Source organism: Boleophthalmus pectinirostris, unplaced genomic scaffold, assembly GCF_026225935.1.
Source record: "Boleophthalmus pectinirostris isolate CB_2022bp ecotype Guang Dong unplaced genomic scaffold, ASM2622593v1 HiC_scaffold_17, whole genome shotgun sequence".
NCBI lineage: Eukaryota > Metazoa > Chordata > Actinopteri > Gobiiformes > Gobiidae > Boleophthalmus > Boleophthalmus pectinirostris.
The window spans coordinates 19640464-19661838 of NW_026571115.1; the positions used below are offsets into that span (position 1 = coordinate 19640464).

Genomic DNA, 21375 nt, shown 5'->3' on the forward strand with positions numbered 1-21375 from the left:
AGAAAGGCACAGTAACAGAGTGTAAAGATGTCTCCGGGGGGCACTATCGCTTCATCACGCTTAACTCAATCCTTTCACTATTATTTGGCACCATTTCTAGGTCATCGTTTTATACACGGCAAGAAGTTCATTTAGATTTTCCTATGGTTTTACTAATGTACTTGAAACTGTGAAAGGGTATCTTTGCTGGTGCTGTTTATCTAAAATGCTTATGTAAAGGTACACTATGTAACTTTTTGATCACCTGCAGGTTGTTTCCATTAAGATTTTATTGCTTTGTCTAGAATGTTCCACGGCATTAAGGTCATCTATCTCTATGGAGTCAAGCAGGTGGAACTCCCAGGCTAAGAGGCAGGTCTGATATGTGAAGAGGCGACCGCACTCACAGCAAGAACGAATTAAAATGTGTCAATTAAACAATATTGGAGTTTTCCAGGCAACGCAATAAGATCATGGAGATAAGCAGTTTGCAGTCCTTCCATCAGAAAAGTTACACAGTGCACCTTTAAAGGATAATTTTGGTGTTGATCCAAGCCAACATCTGGACTCTCAATGTTGGATTTTTCAAATAGTTTTCAACAGGAAAAATAAACTATTACCAGTCATGGAACAAATGACTTACTAACTGAATGTTTTACCATTGTCCCACAACGTTAGTACACATTAAACTTTGGAATTTCTATGACTAGAATGTTTACTCCTACTGATTTTCCTTCTGGTCTGGGCACATTACATCAACCAGACTGTAACACACTTGCTGGATTTATGTCTTCTCCAAAAGGCTGCATTGTATATTGTAATTCTAGCTGCTAGTGCTTTAAGGATGCTTAAAATTTGAACTTGATTTCGATATTAAGAAATAGGCTCAATACTGATTTTGAACATAATGATCATTTTAAAAGATGCCCTTATTTTTTTACTTTTTAACACAAAATAATACTACTTTATTTGTGTTACCATTAGGGCTGGATGTCATTAAGAAGTTACCGATACAATACATACCTTGATACAGTGCGCTTTCAGTTCAGTACGATATATTTCAAATCGATTTGATACGGTTCAATTTTAAAAAAATGGCTAAATCATGGGTGCGACACTAAAACTCTTTGTTAAACCACTTCTTGTGCAAAGTTCATATGAAACACAAACATTTTAAATAATCAAAACAGAGAAAATGTCAAATGTGTTGCATAAACAAGTTTCCTGCCTCTGAACAAACAACAAAACCGTAGCGCTGTAACAAAGCGAGTAAAATATACCAAAAAAATGTATACAGCAGCCCACGATACCATTACTGTATCATCGCATTAAACCATAAAATATATCGATAGTTACCACATGGTCTTATAGTTATGATCATCTTTCTAAACTGTTCAGAAAAGAGAAGGAAGAGAAGAAATTTTTTTAATCAATACTTGCTGAAATAAGATTCTAGTTTTGATATAAGTTTTGATGTATTTCACAAAGTACTGTCTGTTAAAAGTTAATGATGTCCCAAGCTCACTGACACATATATTCCAAACTGCACACCAGACTCGGATGCATAGATTTTCTGTGTTTGCATGCTTTAGCTGATCCTGTGAGGAGTGAAGAGTGGATCAAAGCTGTAGAAAAGCCATCTCCTCCAGTCTTGCTCTCTTGACTGCCTCCTCATGTGCGAAAACCCAAACCCCATTTACCACCAACAAAAGCAAGGGCATAGATGTCCGCTCTGCTTTTGTCCCACCAAGAATGGTCTCGAATAATATGGATTTTTCATGAAACCGATCTTATAACATTACAAAGAGAATAACTTTTAACTTCCTCCCCTCCGCAGCATTATTTACAGCCAATGGGGGTGAACAGTGGGTCTGAATCGGAAAAGCGGCTTATCCGTATGATTCGGCGGTGGGGGTGAAAGCACACCCCCACTTTAAAGCACGGGGGCGGGGGCGGACAAAGGCAGATAGATGGAGGAGAGGCGCAATCTGGTACACTGTGAAAATGACCTACTTCCTGTCTCTCAAATGGATCACTGGATGTGTGGATAGAGGAGAGGAGAAGGAGAGGGAGGGGGGTCTTGTGGGGGGTTGACATGCCATGGTTAAATGAGCAATAAGTAGGTGGCTCTAGAGATCGCACACTGTAAAAATGGAGTGTGCATGGTTTGTGTGTGCCCACCTGTGTTTAACATACCATATTATGTTGCTCTCGCTTCCTCTTTACTGTTGATAATTAAACCGAATGGAGGTTTTGAATGCGCTTTACTATCAAAAAGCCAATATTTACAAGACTCACCAGATGTTACCCTTATGGATACTGGGTTGCTTTAAATACCTTATACAGGGATGTTTGAAACAAAAGTTAAATTACAATTACGATTATGCACGTTAAATCTGGTGCAAAATTGTGGTCTGTATAACTTTTGTGGTGGAAATCTACCAATAGACTTTGTATATAAATGTATAGCTAACCCTCTGGCCACTGCATTCCAAATAGGAAGTGTTCATGAGGGTGTTTCTGGCTCCATCAACTCTGGCTCCAATGAACTTTATATTGAAAAATTGTCGTCCCTCTCTCTGTAACTGCTGCAGTGAGCCTTGTCATTTTGGTCTTCAAATATTCAGATTAACCTGCTCTACGTGATCCGGGTGGTTTTATTTTGATGTCTTGGAACTCAGCTCCAATTTTGCCCCATAACTTCATTTGAACACTGTGTACGACGTCAAACTCCCTCAGTCCACTTCTTTACACAGTCTATGCATCCACTGCATGTTTCAGATATAAATATATATCTATTAATCAGCAGGGGTGTCAAACTCAAATTCACAGAGGGACAAAATCTAAAAACTGGGACTAAGTCGTTGACCAAACTAAATATTTATTGAAAAATTTCAACAGCATCTTGCATGTTTTCTCTTCTTTTGAGATATATAATGTTAAACCTTTTCTTAAAATAAATGTTTAATAATAGTTTTGCTTAGACACTGAATCCAGAAGAAGCATAATAAAAATAATGACAAAATTTTAAATAAATAATCTCTCTATAGCCTATCTGTAGCCGGCGGGCCAGCTCTAATCTCCCGGGCCAAATATAATTATATCGCGGGCCAAATTCGGCCCCCGTTCCTGAGAATGACATGTCTATATTCCTGCAAGATATATGTTATAGTGCCAAACTGTGGAAGATTTTTTTGAAAAAAAAAAAAAAAAAAAGCACATTGCCATGGACACCCCCCACAAGAAAACTTACACAGTATACCTTTAATCTGCAGAGAGAAAATAGACATTGTATAATTTTAGACTGAGTGTGTAATTCATGTATTAAAAGACAGATTAGTGCTTAGCTTTGCTCAGTGGTTTTGAGGGACAGAACAAAAATCCATATCATCCATAACAGGATTGAATTAATTGTTTGTTTCATTTAACCGTTTTTGTAATTGATTGGAGCTGTAATTGTAAACGCCATCAAAATCTAATGAATTTCACACACAGCCCTAACTTGATGTGATGCGACGACAAAGGCTGTAGCTAATTCCCTCAATTTAGGTCATTGCTTAAGTCCATAGAGTGAATCACCACTTTCAAGTTTATGGTGAGGCGTTTGATTGGCTGCCGCAAGTGTGAATGTAATCCCTACACTTAACCCGGCCCCTCTCACTCACTCACATGTTTCTGATTCTGTCTTTTTTCTCATCTACAGTACCTGAAGACCTGTCCGGGGAGGAGCGAGATGAGCTGTCCAACATACGACGCAGGAAAAAAGAACTGCTTGATGACATTGAAGTAAGTTACACTGTATTTTATTATTTTATTTTTACATTTTCTATATTGCATTAGATTGACTTAAGGGCTGCAATATTGAATAAATGCAATATACTGTAGCTACTGTATGTTTATTGCTGTTTAACTCATTCAGAATTGAAAATTTCAGACAAAAAACTCTAAAATCTATGTAATTACAGTCATGTTTATTTCAGTAAATATTTTAACAGTCCATCAGGAAAATGTTCAAATTTGCCAATAAATATCTTAGTTGAGGTTTAAGTATTGAAAAGAACGTTAATCTTAAAGGTGCATTGTGCAACTTTACTAGTGCAAGATCCATCACCTGCTTGTCTCCATGGAGATTGCTTTGCTGAGAATGTTCCATGGTATGACTTTTTTTTTAAAGACAGCAGAATATAACATTTAACAAAATACAATAATCAACATAAAAACAAAACACAAAAACTTAAAGCAACACCAAATAAAAAACAACATTTTTATTCACTATACTTAAACTAATATTATTTTCACCATCATCAATTTCCTTTCATCATCTTTTACTATTTTTTACAATCTCAAAGCATTTTTTATTTTTTTTTGGTTTGACATTAAACACATCTATCATTTATTCATCATAGGTGTTTCTATTGCTCAAAAATACAATATTTTTGTCTGTGAATAGGGACGACTCTCCACAGATCTGACCTGTAATGTAGTCTATAGTTGTCTTTCTAGAGATAGATCGGTTTAATCTCTACAGTGGATACAGTAGATAAACCAATAGCATCTCTGAAGACAAGCAGGGAACGGACCCTCTGCTATAAAAATCGCACAATGCACCTTTAACAAGAACCGCTGCGATTTTATCCATTATGTTATATATCTCCCACCTATAAATATGGTAATTGTGTTGGCAAAACTTGTTATAATTTGCGACCCCCTTTGACATGAAATGGAGGCACTGATGAGTTGTTTGTTGCAGCGGTTGAAGTTCGAGATCGCGGAGGTGATGACGGAGATTGAGCAGCTCACCTGCGTAGGAGAGAGGTGAGATGCAGCCTCTGTATTTGCTTTGTTTCTATGGAGCTGTCTGCAGAAAAGGTCACTTGTATATGGATGTTTATTCGTGACATTTTCTTCTGTCACTTTGACTCTGGTAATTTGCTAAGCGGTTTATTCTGTACCTCAATCATTATATATAAAAAAAAGAAACAGAAACCTCTTGGTATGCCATTGGTTTTGGTATTTGTACTGAAGTGAACATTTTGTCCCCAAAGTTGAAGTTTTTAATGCAGGAAAAAATTGAGTTTGACAAATGACCTAAATTGCTTGGTGACTATGTGCTATTAGAAACTATCTCCATAACAACTTCTCTAAACAGCATCTTTTTACTTACTACTTTTTACTAGCATCCTAATTATTCACTGCAATGAATTTCTAATCGCTTTTCACAACTTTCAAAGGCTAGAGCAGTCGCAGTAACAACAGCAACAACAGTATTTCCTGATTCATGAAGTAAGCACTTGACTTGACTTATTTAGAGCTGGTTATACAATATATGGGGCAAGACAAATTTTGCTCAAATACATGGAAAATAAATTGGGTACTGGCCCTTTAAAAACTGTCCAGTGACCCCCAAACTCCAGCTAACTCACTCTATGCTTTCTCCTTTTTGCTGGCGTACATAAGTCCGTATCATCCAAATAAAACAATAAATTGACCAATAACAAACCCAAAGGCACCATCAAACAATGAACTGACTAAATGACTAATGCAGGGGTCCCAAACCTCCAGGCCGTGGGTCATTTGGTACCGGGCCACGAAAGCGCGAACCGCCCCCTCCCATACGCAGCTCTAAACCAGAACTAAAACCAGGTCTAAACCAGGATTAAAACCAGGACTAAACCAGGACTAAAACCAGGACTAAACCAGGACTAAAGCAGGTCTAAACCAGGTCTGAAACCAGGTCTAAACCAGAACTAAACCACGTCTAAAACAGTTCTAAAACCAGGTCTAAATCAGGACTAAAACCAGGTCTAAACCAGAACTAAACCAGGTCTAAACCAGGTCTAAAACCAGGTCTAAATCAGGACTAAAACCAGGTCTAAACCAGAACTAAACCAGGTCTAAACCAGGTCTAAAACCAGGTCTAAATCAGGACTAAAACCAGGTCTAAACCAGGTCTAAGCCGGGAATAAAACCAGGACTAAACCTGAACTAAAACCAGAACTAAAACCAGGACTAAACCAGGTCTAAACCAAGTCTAAAACCAGGACTAAAACCAGGACTAAACCAGGTCTAAACCAAGTCTAAACCAGGACTAAACCAGGACGACACCAGGTCTAAGCCAGGACTAAAACCAGCAATAAACCAGATCTAAACCAAGTCTAAAACCAAGACTAAACCAGGTCTAAGCCAGGACTAAAACCAGGACTAAACCAGAACTTAAACCAGGACTAAAACCATGACTAAAACCAGGACTAAAACCAGGACTAAAACCAGGACTAAACCAGGTCTAAGACCAGGTCTAAAACCAGGTCTAAACCAGGACTAAACCAGGTCTAAACCAGGTCTAAACCAGGACTAAAATCAGGAGTAAACCAGGTCTAGACCGCACCACTGCAGCCCCTGGGTCTCGAAATATTGTCGGACATAAAACCAGTCCATGGTGCTAAAAAGGTTGAGGACCACTGGACTAATGGACTACACTCCTACTATAAGGTGTATTCATCTTCATTCTGTCTACTCTACTACTCTCTACTACTCTCAATGTTATCCATCTTTTCCAGTCGTCTTTTCTTTTCCATTCTACTGACCCGCCGAGCCAGACGACTCACACCTGTCATTTTGTTGTTTGCACATGTAATCAGCCTTTGTTTGAACAGTAAAGGGGCTCCAAACGCAACTAAACATTACCCAAACAGTTGCTCATGCACTGCTGTTTGATTGGCTGCTGAGGTGAAGTCAGGCCGTGCGACAGGCGCTGGCTCAGGTGCACAAGATAACAAGGCAGGAGCTATTTTAAGCAAACAGGAAGCACACGACACTGACAGGGCAAAATGTCTCTTCAGGGAAAGTAACCTTAGGATAGGAAAAATAAAATGCAACCATCACTTTGAGAGGTCATTGCTTGCTTTAGGGCTGGGTGATTTTTCTTTTTTTCTGTATCACACGTTCTTCAGTTATCATCCAAAAAAGCTAAACAATAAAATAGGTCCAAAGTTTACTGAATGTGTTGCCATTGTGCGTCAAGAGCATTTGACCCTGAACTATGTAAACTCAAACCATGCTCTAAAGTAAACAATGTCAAACAATGTCTCCTAAACAAAATTTTCACAAACCGTCATGTCAACTCCTGAAGCAAATATTTACCACCTGTAGCACCACAGCACCACACCTCCAACAGCCACAAGAAATAACATCATGTTTACATTGCAGCAAAACCTCCCAGAGAAACAAACAGATCGCCATGGGGAGAAAGAAATTCAACATGGACCCCAAAAAGGTCAGATATTTTGTCAATCACTCAGACGTACACCTGTTATACTGTCATTAAATCCAGATAAAGTCATGTGGTTTGGTTAAAGATGCACCATGTAACCTTTCTGCTGTTACGTAGTGCACCTTTAAGCAGTAAAATAAGTACTGATGACTGATTTAAATTTCAGGGCATCCAGTTCCTCTTGGAGAACGACCTTCTCCAGAACACCCCAGAAGACATCGCCCAGTTCCTGTACAAAGGCGAAGGACTGAACAAAACTGTGATCGGGGACTATTTAGGAGAACGGTGAGCGCGCGCTGTGTTGAATCTGCTGTGCGTGATCTCAGACAAGCACGTTAAGCTGCAGGAAATTGGGAGTCTGGTTTTATGAGGCAGAGCAGCAGTGACTGGCCACTAGTAAAATAACATGTGTTTCTTATTGAAAAGATAGAGCTGTCAAAACAACAGCCTGCACAGCACTCTGCTCAGTGTCCTCGTGGTTAAATGTTACTGTATGTCCTCTGAAATGGAAGTGTATTGTAGCAGCTGAGCAGTGCCTTTCTGACATCCTGAACATTGAGTTAAATAGCACAGTGATTCTGACAGCTGTCTATGGTCTCTCCAGGGAAGACTTCAACATCAAAGTGCTGCAGGCATTTGTGGAGCTTCATGAGTTTGCAGACCTTAACCTTGTCCAAGCATTAAGGTGAGTGTGGACCACAAAAAAAATTAAATTAAATTTTAAAAATCCTGTTGTTGTCGTGGATTCTGCTTCCATGAACAGTGTAGATTTTTGGCCATTCATGGTCTCTAGTTGCTCTTTTGAAGAAACACATAACCATGTGTTTAATAGTAGGTATCTGAACTTCTTAGCAGACAGGAACAAGGGATTAACTCAAAATGCAAAAATTCTCTATGCATATACAGTATTTCTTTAGTAACAGCAGAGTGTGGGGACATAATGCACTCTAAACCCTCTTGGATCACCCTGACCTCGTCCCACTAAAGATATTAGCTTAATGCATCTGCAGTAATAATTCACAGTGAATGTTCAGTGGCTCTGATTGAATTCATTTTTCATGGTGGTCCTCATGTGTCTGTGCAGGCAGTTCCTCTGGAGTTTCAGACTGCCCGGTGAAGCTCAGAAGATTGATCGAATGATGGAGGCTTTTGCCTCCAGGTATTGCCAGTGCAATCCTGGAGTTTTCCAGTCCACAGGTATCCCCCCTCACATGAACACATATGAGATGGACAGCCTGAATCGAGCGTGTGTCAGAGGAGTATTTTGTTCGACTGGACAAATTATTGGCAGAGTTCTGTACTTTCTGCATTAGTGCACAGCTCTGTACTAAAAGCTTTGTAATCAGTCTTAGAGTCTCCAGTCTGTGATAATGGGATTGATCAGTGGTCAATAGTACTTGTTAGTGCGGTGTTGGTTGGTTGCTCTTAGACCCCTGGTCTGTGTGCGTATGTGTGTGTATGTGTGTGGGGGGTGGGAAGGGGGCACAGGTGACAGCTTGGGTTGTGAATATTGATGCAGTGACACACGCTGGGTCGTTATTGGTCATCTCTAGAGCTGCAGAGGGAGGGCTCTAAATCACAGAGCTGGTGTGGACTGTGGTCTTTGTGGGGATGGTTAACAGGAGTTATGACCTGAGTCACAGGATGAAGGCTTCATGTGTGGGTCCGTCCTCTGAATCTGTTTGATTACTCTTCCGGGATGTGTGGCTTTTTGTTGATTATTGTTTCTTTTTATTTGACAGACTTCTATATATTGTGATTTTCTGACAGTATTTTCAAATGGATTTAGTAAATCACAATTCATTTTTGTTTGATCAAAGAAACACAAACCATGTACTTTTGCACATCCTGTGTATTGACTGTGTAATTGTCTCCACAGACACCTGCTACGTGCTCTCATTTGCCATCATTATGCTGAACACCAGTCTGCACAACCCCAACGTCAGAGACAAACCCCCCGTGGAGCGCTTCATCTCCATGAACAGAGGGATCAATGAAGGGGGGGACCTCCCGGAGGAACTGCTCAGGGTGAGACCAGGCTCTGTTCACTTTGTTAAATGTGCACTTTCAGATTAGAAGCACAAAAGAAAACCAAAAAAATTTGGATTCAGAAGGACTTTGATTACTCCTTTTCAGTCTTTGATAATAGGTGTTTTCTTCTTTGACTTTTCTTGTGTAGAATCTGTACGACAGCATCAAGAGTGAACCTTTTAAGATCCCAGAGGATGATGGGAATGACCTGACGCACACTTTCTTCAACCCCGACAGAGAAGGATGGCTGCTCAAACTGGGTGAGTGTGTCCTCATATTTCTCTGCCCTCAAATGTTGCATAGCTGTTTCTTTTCAACTTTTGTTCTAAATACATTATATTCAGAACATTTGTGCAGTCAGTGACGCGAGGGAGGGAACAAGTCAGTTTACATTATACATTACATTATATTTTGTCATTTCCCCTCAACTTTCTGAGCTGTACTGTATTTGCAGTCCTATTAAGTAAAATGTAAAGTGCAAACTCACACCTGGCTCTCCCAGCACATTCCTGTACTTTTATGTAATGTCTCTGTGGCCTCATCAAACTAATAAGTACCAGTTTAAAGGCCCCAGTGTGACTCTTAGTGCTATGATTACATTCATGTGCTAGTTCTCCTTGGAGCCATTTGCAAAAACACACATTTTTGACTCTTCTACAAACAAATGTCACTCTAAAAATAAACCATGGAGGATGTGGAGTTGTAATACATTTCATACTATATGGATTAGTGTGAAAATGCAGGTTTTATTGCTTTTCTAATTATTTGTTTAATTTGTTCTTCATATATTGTAGTTTTATATTAATCAGTCAGTTTGTGAAGAAAATTTTTGGGTAAAAAGTTGAAATTTATAGGAATTAGAGCTGACTTCTAAAAATGAATGCCTCTTTCTGTTTCATTAATACAGAAAATTATTCATACAAAAATCAGTGACACAAAGCAACACATTTTTCTGCCAGTTTACACCTAAAAATGTTGTCTCTTTTATTTGTCAAACAACAAGTAATGTCTAAATATCACCATATCCATATCCTGACCATATCTGGGGAAGTACAATCATAAACTCGACAAGATTTTTAGCAAAATCCGGTTATGATTATGTTTACTACATTTTTAGTGAAATGTGTGAGTTTGTTATAATGTTGTTATCTCATCAAAAACACACACGTCTGTCTACATTTCCAAACCTCAAAAAGCTCTGTTCCACCTTATGATGTCACAAAGCTGTAGTTTTCAAGTTAACAGATATCTTTTACCTTTTGTTCAGTAGAGATTGGAAATTTCAGGGCTGAAAGCATCTGAAAATTATCAAAATGATTCTAGTGAAGATGTATGGAGTTTAAAAGCACAGTGAAGCACTTCCTGTATTACCACATGATATCACAAGGTTGAACAGAGTGATTCTCCTTTGAGAGAAAGACACAGCCTAATATTTGTGCATTTGTGCATTAAACATGTGCGAATAAAATAAAACAGAACTCCAGATATGTTTTTGGTGAAGAAACAACATTACAGCAGATAAAGAATAGCAAAATATGTGCCCTTTAAGCAGAAATGTAGCCAAACTAATTCAATAGTCAAATGCAAAGATTCCTGGATAGTGCATGCCCTTGAAAACAGGAAAACAGGAATATGTCGGGGAACTAATCAGGAATCTTAGGTTGCAATAAGTATGCACTGACAATCACAAGCTGCTTTTTACAATCATTTAGAGCGATGCTTTGTTTCATATTCTCTGTAGAGCGCATGACTCAACCACTGGGATGTTGCACTTTCTCTATTGTGCTTTTTGTGCATAAATGGAGCATGCAGCTGTGAACCTGCTGTACAGTTGTGTGTGCTAGTTTTGTTCTGTCGATTTCCTTCAGGGCAGCTGGAGGTGCCATGTTCAGTTCCAGTCATCTGCAGTTTTTACTTCTCCTAAGATATGGCTAAGATTTCAGTGTTTAAAAATGAATAACTCCAGTATGCAATAATTTATGAGGGAGTGAATCATCATTTAAATCAGCCCAACCTAACCAGAAAACCTAAAAAAGTCAGCATGTTTTACGGAATAGCTGAAAGTAGGAAATGCACTGTAATAAAAAAATTTTTAAAAAACTATATCAAATAGTTATTGGGCTCAAATTTCCCTCAATAGTCTGTAGAAAGGATACTAGGGAGTCTAGATTGTTTTGCTCATGATTGGATCATAAATGAAATCACAATTACCAGTTTGTTATTTTTAACTTGTAAAGGGAACACTCATTTATTATTTTATTACTATTGTTTTGTGACTTGTGCTGTAGAACTCACTGTGCAGTCAGTGTGAACCAATCGGTTGACCATATAATTAAAAAAGAAAATACTGGAGTTACAATTTACAGTTACATTTAAACATTTTTTGCATACATTAATATACTATGCCATAAGTTAGCCAACAGGACTTTGAATCGCAGGGTCCCTCGTGATTTGATACTCGATACATGGCTCACGATATGATAGTATCACTATACGGCGATGCATTATATTCTGCAATGTTTTTAAGAACCAAATACATTTTAACAATAGTATTTTATCGTTAAATCACTACTTTTGCAGAGTCAGTATGGAATAAACCATTAGTAACCCTTAAAAAAGTGAATATGTCAAATGTATTGAATAAATAAGTTTCCTTTCTCCGAATAAACATCAAAATTATAGCACCATTATAAAATAATTTTGTAAAATATACCCAAAAAATACTTACGGCGATATGTAGTCCATGATAACAATACTGTATCACCAAGTTTAGTATCACGATATATCGATATTTAGATATTTTTGGACACTCCTCATAGCCAATAGTGGTGGTGAAAGTGAATGACTGTTGACTTCCTGGTTGGAGCCTGTCGGTCTGAGTTGTGTCTTCTTCCTCTTCCTGTCAGGGGGCCGGGTGAAAACCTGGAAGAGGCGCTGGTTCATCCTGACAGACAACTGCCTCTATTACTTTGAATACACAACGGTAAGTCTTTCTTTGTGAAATCGAAAGTCATTATTTTTGCAAACTGTGCATAAACGTATGATTCAGATGGAGTTTGCTGACTTCATAATTGCTCGTTTTTTCCTCTGTGACTGTAAGAACACTCCGGTATCAGTGTGTCTTTGCTACATCAGCACTGTCCTCTCCATAGCCCCATATTATCCTTCATTATGTCCTGTCCTCTGCATGCACTGCTCCACACGACATTTAAACCAGGTCAAACTCCCACATCAGTGAATGTTACTTCCTCCAACAGTTCAATTCAACAATGAGACATACTTTTTTAAGTTTCTGAAGCTTCAGAAGTTCAGAATTATGTCCCGCACAATTTTAATTTTTTTTTTCCTCAGTAGTAATGTATCTGTTATAGCTAAAAGTGAAGTGATAAACTTATAAGGTAAAATCTTTGCTTGTTTTTCAGACAACTAGAGTTGTACAGTACAATTAAAGAAATTATTTGATTTGTTAAAATGACTTGAATTTAGATTTTCAATTTTTAGTTCAAGCCAAACTATGTGCCAATGGAGTAATGACTCTGAGCTCACCATTATTATTCTTTTTTTTTTTTTTTTTAAGTTGAAGGTGGATTCTAAAACTTTCCTTGGGAGGTGTCTGCCACTTTGTTTCCATTTTATTGTTTTGCCTGGAATGTTCCACAGTATGGCATTAAACCTATCTATCTTGCATTGTGATTTTATTGCCATATTGCAGAACATATTCAGTAACTTCTTTATGGAGATATTGGTGGTGGACCCAGATCTTGGAGCCTGTCACTTTCACAAGACCGTATTCCACATCAAATCAAGCCAAGTTAAAACTTCTCAAATCCAGAACAAAAATATCACCACCTATTCTCTTTTTCTTCAGGACAAGGAGCCTCGTGGGATCATTCCTCTAGAAAACTTAAGCATCAGAGAGGTGGAGGAGCCCAGGAAACCAGTGAGTCTACTGCATACATAGTATTACTCTAAATCTGAAGTTATCTCAAATAGAAAAGTCTGCTCCTTTGACACTGACAGTGAGAGCTCCCTGACAGCCGCTTGTTAACCATGGTGCTCTTGTCTCTGCAGAACTGTTTTGAGCTGTACAATCCTAATCACAAAGGCCAGGTGATCAAAGCCTGTAAGACGGAGGCAGATGGACGAGTAGTGGAGGGGAACCATGTGGTGTACAGGATATCAGCTCCGACGGCAGAAGAGAAAGAGGAGTGGATCAAATCTATTAAGTAAGGGAGGGGTTATGTGTTAATAATAATAATTCTGGGTGGAAGTCAATATTTAAAGATTGAATTGTACATAGCTGGGTCTGAATATCTCAAAAACTGCAGCTGTTTTTCATGGTATGGTCTGAATGTAAAATTTAACAACCAGATTGAAGTGATTGTTGTCAGATATTAATAGTGGTTATAGGTTAAGGGATAAACTTAAGGTACAGGGTAAATGTAAAGGTACACTTTGGTCGCTGTAGGGAATTTTGTCCTTGGTATTTGACCCATCCTTCAGTGCCACTTGGGCAACTTGCCAGTGAACAGTGAGTGCCACAGTGCAGTGCCAGGGATCCAATGGGGAATGTAGAGCTAGTCTTTGTCAGGACTACCTTAGCTGAATGGTTTGACCTATTTGCATGTTTTGGGTTCATGAGGGAAACCGCTAGCCTGATTCATCAGTCGGTTTCACTTTGTGGAAACCGTCTGACCTCGCAGCATTAGGATTCGTTTGCTCGATGGTAGGCAGGTACTTTTTTGTAATGTGCCTCTAACGGGGCTGACTGGTATATTAAGCTTTTCCCAAATCCTGTAGGAAGAAGGGCAATAACGTCTTTCCCTTTGAGAAAATTCACCAAACATTCTCTTTGTTCTGGCTTTAAATCCTCGATCTCAGGAATCGTTGCCAACACAGACTGTATGGCTCTTGGCTGATTGGCTGGTGCTCTGACTACAACTTCCGGGGTTCTTGCAAACTGTCTAGTGTATTCTGATTCCTGACCCAGTCGCTGGAGAGAAATGAAATTGTGTAGACGGAGGCTCAAGGTGGCGCCAGCCTGGCTAGATCAGGACTACTTTCGCTGGAGGATTTGACCTATTGTGCATGTTTTGGGTTCATGGGGGAAACCAGAGTGCCTACAGGAAACCCACCCGGACCCCCCAAAAAACATGCAAACTCAGTCATAGCCTGCACTGAGACTATGTATAGGTCTTAATGTCATGTTGTACACTCAATTATGTCGTGTGTACCTCTCTTGAATACCTAACCTACAGCTCACCTTGCTCTCACTCACCCATGTTGAATACTCTATTGTCATCCTCACAGAATACGCTGCAATGTCAAAGACAGTTGTTTCAGCAGAACAGAGCAGTGTACAGTATGTTTTAACGTAGAACAGCCCCCCTCCTCCTCTTCCTTCTCCATATTCACCGAGAGAGTTCCCCGAGGAGGAGATGAGAGATTAGTCAAATCTCTAAAAAACCCCGGGGCTGAGCCTGCAATCCCCATAAAACACACCTGAAGAGGGCGCTCTGAGAGGACATGAGGTCACACTAAAAGATAGCTTCAGGGAAAGTTCTTGAAAAGTTTCCAATAATTATTTCACTATACTAAATAGTTTTTATTTCAATACCCATCATAGTGCTTTTGTTTTGTTTCTGTAATCGTATTTGTTGCTGCTGATGGAAAATGACAATTAAATATGTTATGTGACAGTTGTTCTTGCTGTGTGAAAGTGTAAAATTAATGAAAGATATCTGCAGCGGGGGGTAGATCCTCTTCCTCTTTTGTGCTAATAGGATTTTATAGCCGTTAAACTGGGTCTTCAGTGGAGCCCCAATGGCTTCCTGACTCACTCCAGATTTTATGGCACTGTTCCCTTGCTTCAGTGCAGGTTGTGAAGAGTCCATAATCTGTGGTGGCATTGTTTGTCCTCTTTCAGACCACTCACCTGCAGCAGCACTTCCTCCACACAGGCCTGGGGCAGGGATCATTCAGATGTTACAGAAAAAAACAGAGGAAAAGGGAAAACTTAGGAAGGGGGGGGGGGTCTCCTCAGAAACCATGGAAACCAAACTAGGTCACTGCATAAAGTTTTTTTCTTTTCTGATCTAGTTAAGGCAGGGGTTTGTGTAAATGTGGCTACATTTCCATCTCAAAGATGCTTGAGTGGCTCTCATGTGGCCTGGTTATTGATCTCATTACTGTTCTTTGATTGACTTCTCCAGGGCGAGCATCAGCAGAGACCCCTTCTACGACATGTTGGCCACCAGGAAGAGACGCGTCGCCAACAAGAAGTGAGCGTGGACAATCCTCCTCAAACCAGGACTTTTCATTGCTCTCACCCTCATCTCCACGGAAATCTGTCATCAAGCTGTCCACTACAGAGGAACACTGAGGAACATCACTGTGTGGGCTTCAGTCATGAGGACAGCGGCCATGTTTGCATGTGGTGACCATATGTTTGTTTGTGAATGAAGTGTGCATGCTGTCAGTGCACATAGCACTTATGAGAAGCACCTCCACTGTGCTTTATCAGATAAGACGGTGCAGTGGAGATGACCCATGGACAGATGTGTTACGTGACAGACTCTCTGACCATCTCACCCTGAGGGTCTCTGCAGGTGTCACGGCGACCTCTGAAACAACAGCACTGGCTCAGGTTCAGGTTTAGTGTAGACGTCAGCTGGGCTGATTTATGTGTTTGTGAAAAGTGCATACGTTTTATATTAGTTCTATAGATACAGGGCTTTCGCAGAGGCTGAGGAACTCCCCCGGTGGACTGAGGGGTTTATCTGTGGCTTTGCTTTAGCCTAATGGGTACCAGTCTAATTAAGCTCATTTCTCCCTCGTCTTTGGCCTGTGTTAGTGAAGGTCAGCGTATTGTTGTAACCTAGTTTGTATTTGGTTTGTAATCCTTCAATCGATTGCTTGCTTTTGTGTTCATCTTAAATAATATAACCAGTTGTTGATTTGTATTTATTTGCTTTGTGAAATGGTTTACTCCCTGTAAATGTTATTCTACACTTAAGTTATGTGTGTATATATCATGTATAGGTTTCTGGTCTCTTGTAGTATGCACATGTGGGACACGTTGGAGCAGATTGGCAGAAGTTGCATCAGCTGATGTTTGGGATATTCTTTACTAAGCCTTAAACCTAATCACATAAAACACATAATATGGATGAGATTGTTGGAGTCATTAATAAGCCATGACTGATGTAAAAGTGGTTATATTTATGAAGACTATAGAAAAATGACTAACTGATGCAATGTTTATAATATTAGCAAAGTAATATCTAATATTGAAGATGATGTCAAACTATAAAGTAAACCGTTAGTTTTCTATGTGTGATTTGTAAAATAAATGAAAGCCTTGTGTCTGAGGCACAATATTGTACTGCCCATGTGGGCAATTGTTATTTTATATTCTGTAAAATCTATTGGTAACATTGCACATGACATGTATCTACATAAAGAATATATAATGCCAACTGCAGTTGTATGGCGCATTTATTATTAATGCTGATCTTGACCTACATATTTGCATTGAAGACATCATTAATGAACAGAGACGTGTCGCGGGACACCAGTGACAGGCCCTGAATACTACAGAGCTCTGTCATTAACACGCAATAATTACTTACCTGAAACCTGCTTCATTGAAGACCGAGCAGGAAACGAGCAGGCTCAAGTGTCCCAGTGGGAGAGCCAAATGAAAGTCAAATGAAACAAGGGCGCCCTCTCGAGTTTAGAAGAGAAATCTCAAACGAGTAAGGACAAATATGAGCAGTTACAGCAGGGTTTATTCCTCCTTGAGTATAGGCTACATGGTTCCCGTAATACTCAATTTAAGCAAGTCAAAAAATGTATTTATATATTTAAAGTTGTTGCTAATATTACTATACTCTAGAGCAGTGTCACTTATTAATGGGTCAGTATACTGTTTAAAGGCGACATTTTGAGAACATTTCATCATGTTTTAAATTATTAAATGCTATGGCAACAGTCCAAATTTTTCCATCTTTCTGAAATCCATTAAAAGACATTCACATTCTGGTGTTTGAGGGATGACACTTAATGCATTCATCACCAATAGCAATGTAGAAACAGCACCTCCTAGAGGGGAAACATAATAACTGATGTTATTTTACTCAAAGTGTCTCGTACTGTATATACAGTGGTCTGTGCAATGAAGCGCTGTTTAAACAAATAATGTACAGTATGTTTACAATATACATTGGGTTTCCAGCTGGAACATGTAGCTACAGGTCTCACATTTCCTATTTTACAATTTTCACAATACTCATATTGTTCGAATTTATTTTTGAACTTGTCTGCTTATTGCACAAGAGATATCTGTCAAATATAAAAAAGTATAGAAAGAAGAAAAGAAGACACTGTTGAGTGTATAATAACTATACAGTCTGTGTATAAGCAGTCCTTGTGAGGTCTCTGTAGTCTCAGCATGGAGAGGAGGACACTTGGTCATATTCGGGGCATTTGAGCAGTGCGGGGTAACTGGTGCTCATCTGGAGGGACGCGTCACTGGAAATGTCTGAGGGGCTTCGACCTCGAGACCAGGCCTCTGGGTGCAGGAACTGTCCTGAGTGGTCTGAGCAGTTACTGAGGCGCGGACGGTAGAAGGCGGCGTGACGCGGCTGGTACATCTCCTCTGCTGAGTATCGCTTCATGAACAGATACACTGACATGACACCAGCACTCTGTGGGAGCAAACAAAAAACAATGATCACTGTCACAATAGCATTTTACGCACTCTAATCAGTACGTGTAGTTTCAGTATGTGACCACTGGATGGCATAAGAGATTTCTGAAAACTTCAAGCATAAGCACACACAGCATTACACATTTCATTTAGGAAATATTAGTGAATATTACAATACCTCTGTGAGCAGGAAAGAGATGGCGGCAAAAGCAAAAGACCATCCATACTTATAGGAAAAGTAGGCCTCACTGCTCTTGGGCCGATTCAAAACTTCATCATTGATACTGGAAATGTACAGCACCAGGCCAACCACTAGAGCCAAGCCTGAACCAACAAGAAGAAACATAACCCTGAATAATCGGAAACATTTAGAGTGAAGCGAACTTAAAGAGCAAGGTGAACCTGAGAGGATGAAGAAGATGCCCGAGACGAAGGCCAGGATGGTGCGGTGTGGGCGAACATGTCCAATATTGTTCAGGACGAAACCGATAAACATGAAGAACAGACTGACAAGAGGAAAGGGTGTGGCAGAGCGGATCATCTCTGTACACAACACAGAAAAAAAAATAAAATAAAAAAACATTTAGGTGCACTATGTAACTTTTCTGTTGGTTTCAAAGGAGATGTCATTGCTTTGCTTGCTAAGTTCAGAACCTTTCTATCTTGCATTTAACTGTATACAGATATTTCATTATGCAAAAATATCCTGAAAAGCATATATTTTTTACTTGCTTAAAGCTTCACCTGCGTACCTCCATGGGGATAGATATTCCTGGCCAAGAAATAGCATCTCCAAGGAAGCAAGCAGGCGGAGCACCTTCCCCCCAAAAAGTTACATAGTATTTAAGTGGAAGTCTTCTGAAGGATACAGTTAAAGTGGATATTGTGATGAATTACTGAATTTAACTTTACTGAAATTGGCTCTATTAGTGTGTGAGCTCCTCCTCTTGGGCAGCAATCCAGGGTGCTCAAAATTACACTCATTTGAATCATTTTCAAGCTCTTTTGGCTTCTCTATGCAGCAAATTAACTCAAATGCTATCCACTATCATTTTAGGCCTCATTTATACTGCTTTAATCGTCAGTGCAGAAGTAAGTGTAGCCTTGGACGCTCTTTCAATACAATTCACCTCACAGATATGTTGATTACAATAATATAGACCGGAGGTGGAGACTTGCAAGTCGTGACTTGGACTCAAGTCAGACTTGAGGGATTATTTTTAGGACTTGAGACTTGACTCGATAAAATGGACTAAGACTTGGGACTCGACTTGGACTTGAAGATCAATGACCTGGGACTTGACCTGGATTTGAGCCCTGTGACTTGAGAAGCACTTTTAAATCTGAATTCTTTCTATTCTGACCATAATGATTCACTCTAATCTCTTGACATTTAAAAAGGAAAAATTTACATTTCTACAATAAACTGCAAAAATCTAAACTATATTTGGTACTTTGGTTTAAAGACTTGAAATGACTTGAAGCTCAAAGCAGATGACTTGGACTTGACTTGGACTTATGGGCTAGTGACTCGAGACTCGACTTGGACTTACCTGTATTTGACTTGGGACTTGACTTGGACTTGAGGTGAAAGACTTGAGACTTACTTGAGACTTGCAAAACAATGACTTGGTCTCATTTCTGATATAAACTTACTTTTACAATCAATTCCTATTACTATTATATTATTAGAAACATGTTTTTGCTTTATCAAAATAATTGCAGATTTGAACTCACTTAACACATTTACAGTGGACTCCGATGTCATCTGCGCATTCATGGGCATAATGTACTCAATGGTGAAGCAGCGACCGGTCTCTTCACCTGAGAAAGGAAAAAGGATGAGCCACAAACAGAAAAGGATTGAAGGTAAAAGGGTATGACACCATGACAAAATCTGAGTGACCACAGCCTCGAATGAACAGCTAATGAGAGACGTAGGGCAGGTGTCCAGGTGGAGCAGGTGGGAGATGGTATGCTCTCACAGTGGGAGAGGAAACAGGGAGAAACCAGGCCAAATCATACGGCAATAATGACCAACTGATCATTTTTTGCACAGTGTTTTGCAGAGTTTTGTTTATAGTGTATTAGAATTTGTAATGTTATTCAGCAGTAATTTAAGTTAAGAGATAATAGGAGCCCACAGACGTCTACCAAGGCACCTTTGTATCAAGGTCAGTGGTTCTGTCAGTGCTTATGTTTGTGGCCAGATTTAAAAAGAGGCCATATTAACCACAATATGGCCTCTCAATGCTAATTTCTCAATGTTAGTTTCTATAAAAGGTAAATTCTTGTCATGTATTTTTCTTTTCCACAAACACAACTGGAGGAACAACTTCAAGCAGGGCCAGTTAGTAGTACTTTTATCCAATCTTCAACATTTATTATTAAGTATTATCACTGAATGTGAATATGATGTTGGAGTGAGTTTTTAGGACTCCGTCTTCACACTGGCTCGTGGATCAGGACGTGCCTCTCAGTTGTTCTTTGTAGTGAAAGTCCATGTTGTCATTTGCACTGTCGCTGACACAGGGAGCCACCCCAAAGCCCCCCAGAGCCGCCCCAGAGCAACTGTCACATTTAGATTTAGGCATCAAATGACTTTTAAAAGACAGTAACCTGGGGGCAAATGCCACTGTGACTGGTACTACTGACACTGAACAAGGGAGCAGTAATGCCTTTGTTGTGTAGTCTCTTACGATTGGAGAGATTGAAACTTTTTATCATCACTTTTTGTTTTTTTGTTTTTATCCTCTTGTTGCACAGACTCAAAATAAAAACAAATCAACCAACCTAGTCATTATTTTTTATTTTGGTACCTTTCGGTCTTTGATTTTGATTACTCACCAACACATAATGACAACATTAATATGTGAAAGTGAATGAAATTAGCTCCATCTGACCCCTATTAACGCCTTAACGCCTGAATTTATATAGATGTGTGTGGGTGTTTTTGTCCTTAAGTAGATGGTAAATTAAGTTGAGATTATTGAATGTTATTATTTGACTTTAGCTAAAAATAAATAAATACAAATTTGGGTATGATGCAAGTTTGCCACAACTAGACACAAGTGCTTTCCAAAGCTTATATCTTAATCCAAACGGTTTGTTGCATATTTGTGACAGTCGGAGTAAAGAGTTAAAAGTTACGCTGTTCTATCTCCTCTGAGAGACAAACACACTCACCGACGAGAAAGCAGACCCTCCACAGGCCTGAGTGCAGGGAGCTCTTGATGTCCGTGGTCTGGTTGAGCGGTATGATGACGCCCTCCTCCAGGTAGAGCCAGTAGTCTGTGCTGACGGCCACTCCCAGCAGCCCCAGAGCGCTCAGAGCAAACACACTGCTGAGGAGGGTCAAGGCCTTTCTGCTGCACGCACTCATGGT

General features: G+C 39.5%; 2 protein-coding genes across 3 annotated transcripts in view; one reads left to right on the top strand and one right to left on the bottom strand.

Moving 5' to 3' along the window:
- Nucleotides 1-16758, top strand: part of cyth3b (cytohesin 3b) — a 33318-nt gene extending 16560 nt beyond the window's left edge. For both annotated transcript variants that reach the window (XM_055152690.1, XM_055152691.1), the window contains 12 exons: nt 3683-3765; nt 4730-4794; nt 7186-7252; nt 7416-7534; nt 7854-7934; nt 8334-8446; nt 9129-9277; nt 9429-9540; nt 12187-12263; nt 13149-13220; nt 13352-13506; nt 15493-16758. In XM_055152690.1, coding sequence (XP_055008665.1) covers nt 3683-3765; nt 4730-4794; nt 7186-7252; nt 7416-7534; nt 7854-7934; nt 8334-8446; nt 9129-9277; nt 9429-9540; nt 12187-12263; nt 13149-13220; nt 13352-13506; nt 15493-15565 — 1166 coding nt within the window. In that variant the 3' untranslated portion in view covers nt 15566-16758. The remainder of the gene's footprint in view (nt 1-3682; nt 3766-4729; nt 4795-7185; nt 7253-7415; nt 7535-7853; nt 7935-8333; nt 8447-9128; nt 9278-9428; nt 9541-12186; nt 12264-13148; nt 13221-13351; nt 13507-15492) is intronic.
- Nucleotides 16759-17727: 969 nt separating this feature from the next.
- Nucleotides 17728-21375, bottom strand: cacng5b (calcium channel, voltage-dependent, gamma subunit 5b). Its single transcript, XM_020931609.2, has 5 exons — nt 21177-21375; nt 19728-19814; nt 18393-18533; nt 18169-18314; nt 17728-17988 (listed from the first exon to the last, which is right to left on the bottom strand). Exons 1-5 carry the CDS (start codon nt 21370-21372, stop codon nt 17728-17730), a joined length of 831 nt encoding a protein of 276 aa, XP_020787268.1. The 5' UTR covers nt 21373-21375.

Bases quoted from the DNA above. Each gene is read 5' to 3' on its own strand.
- cacng5b (XM_020931609.2), bottom strand. From the start codon at position 21,372: ATGAGTGCGTGCAGCAGAAAGGCCTTGACCCTCCTCAGCAGTGTGTTT. The intron at 19,815-21,176 runs GTGAGTGTGTTT...TTCCTTTCTCAG, and splicing joins GAGGGTCTGCTTTCTCGTCG to GTGAAGAGACCGGTCGCTGC. The intron at 18,534-19,727 runs GTGAGTTCAAAT...TGTTGTGTACAG, and splicing joins GTCCACTGTAAATGTGTTAA to AGATGATCCGCTCTGCCACA.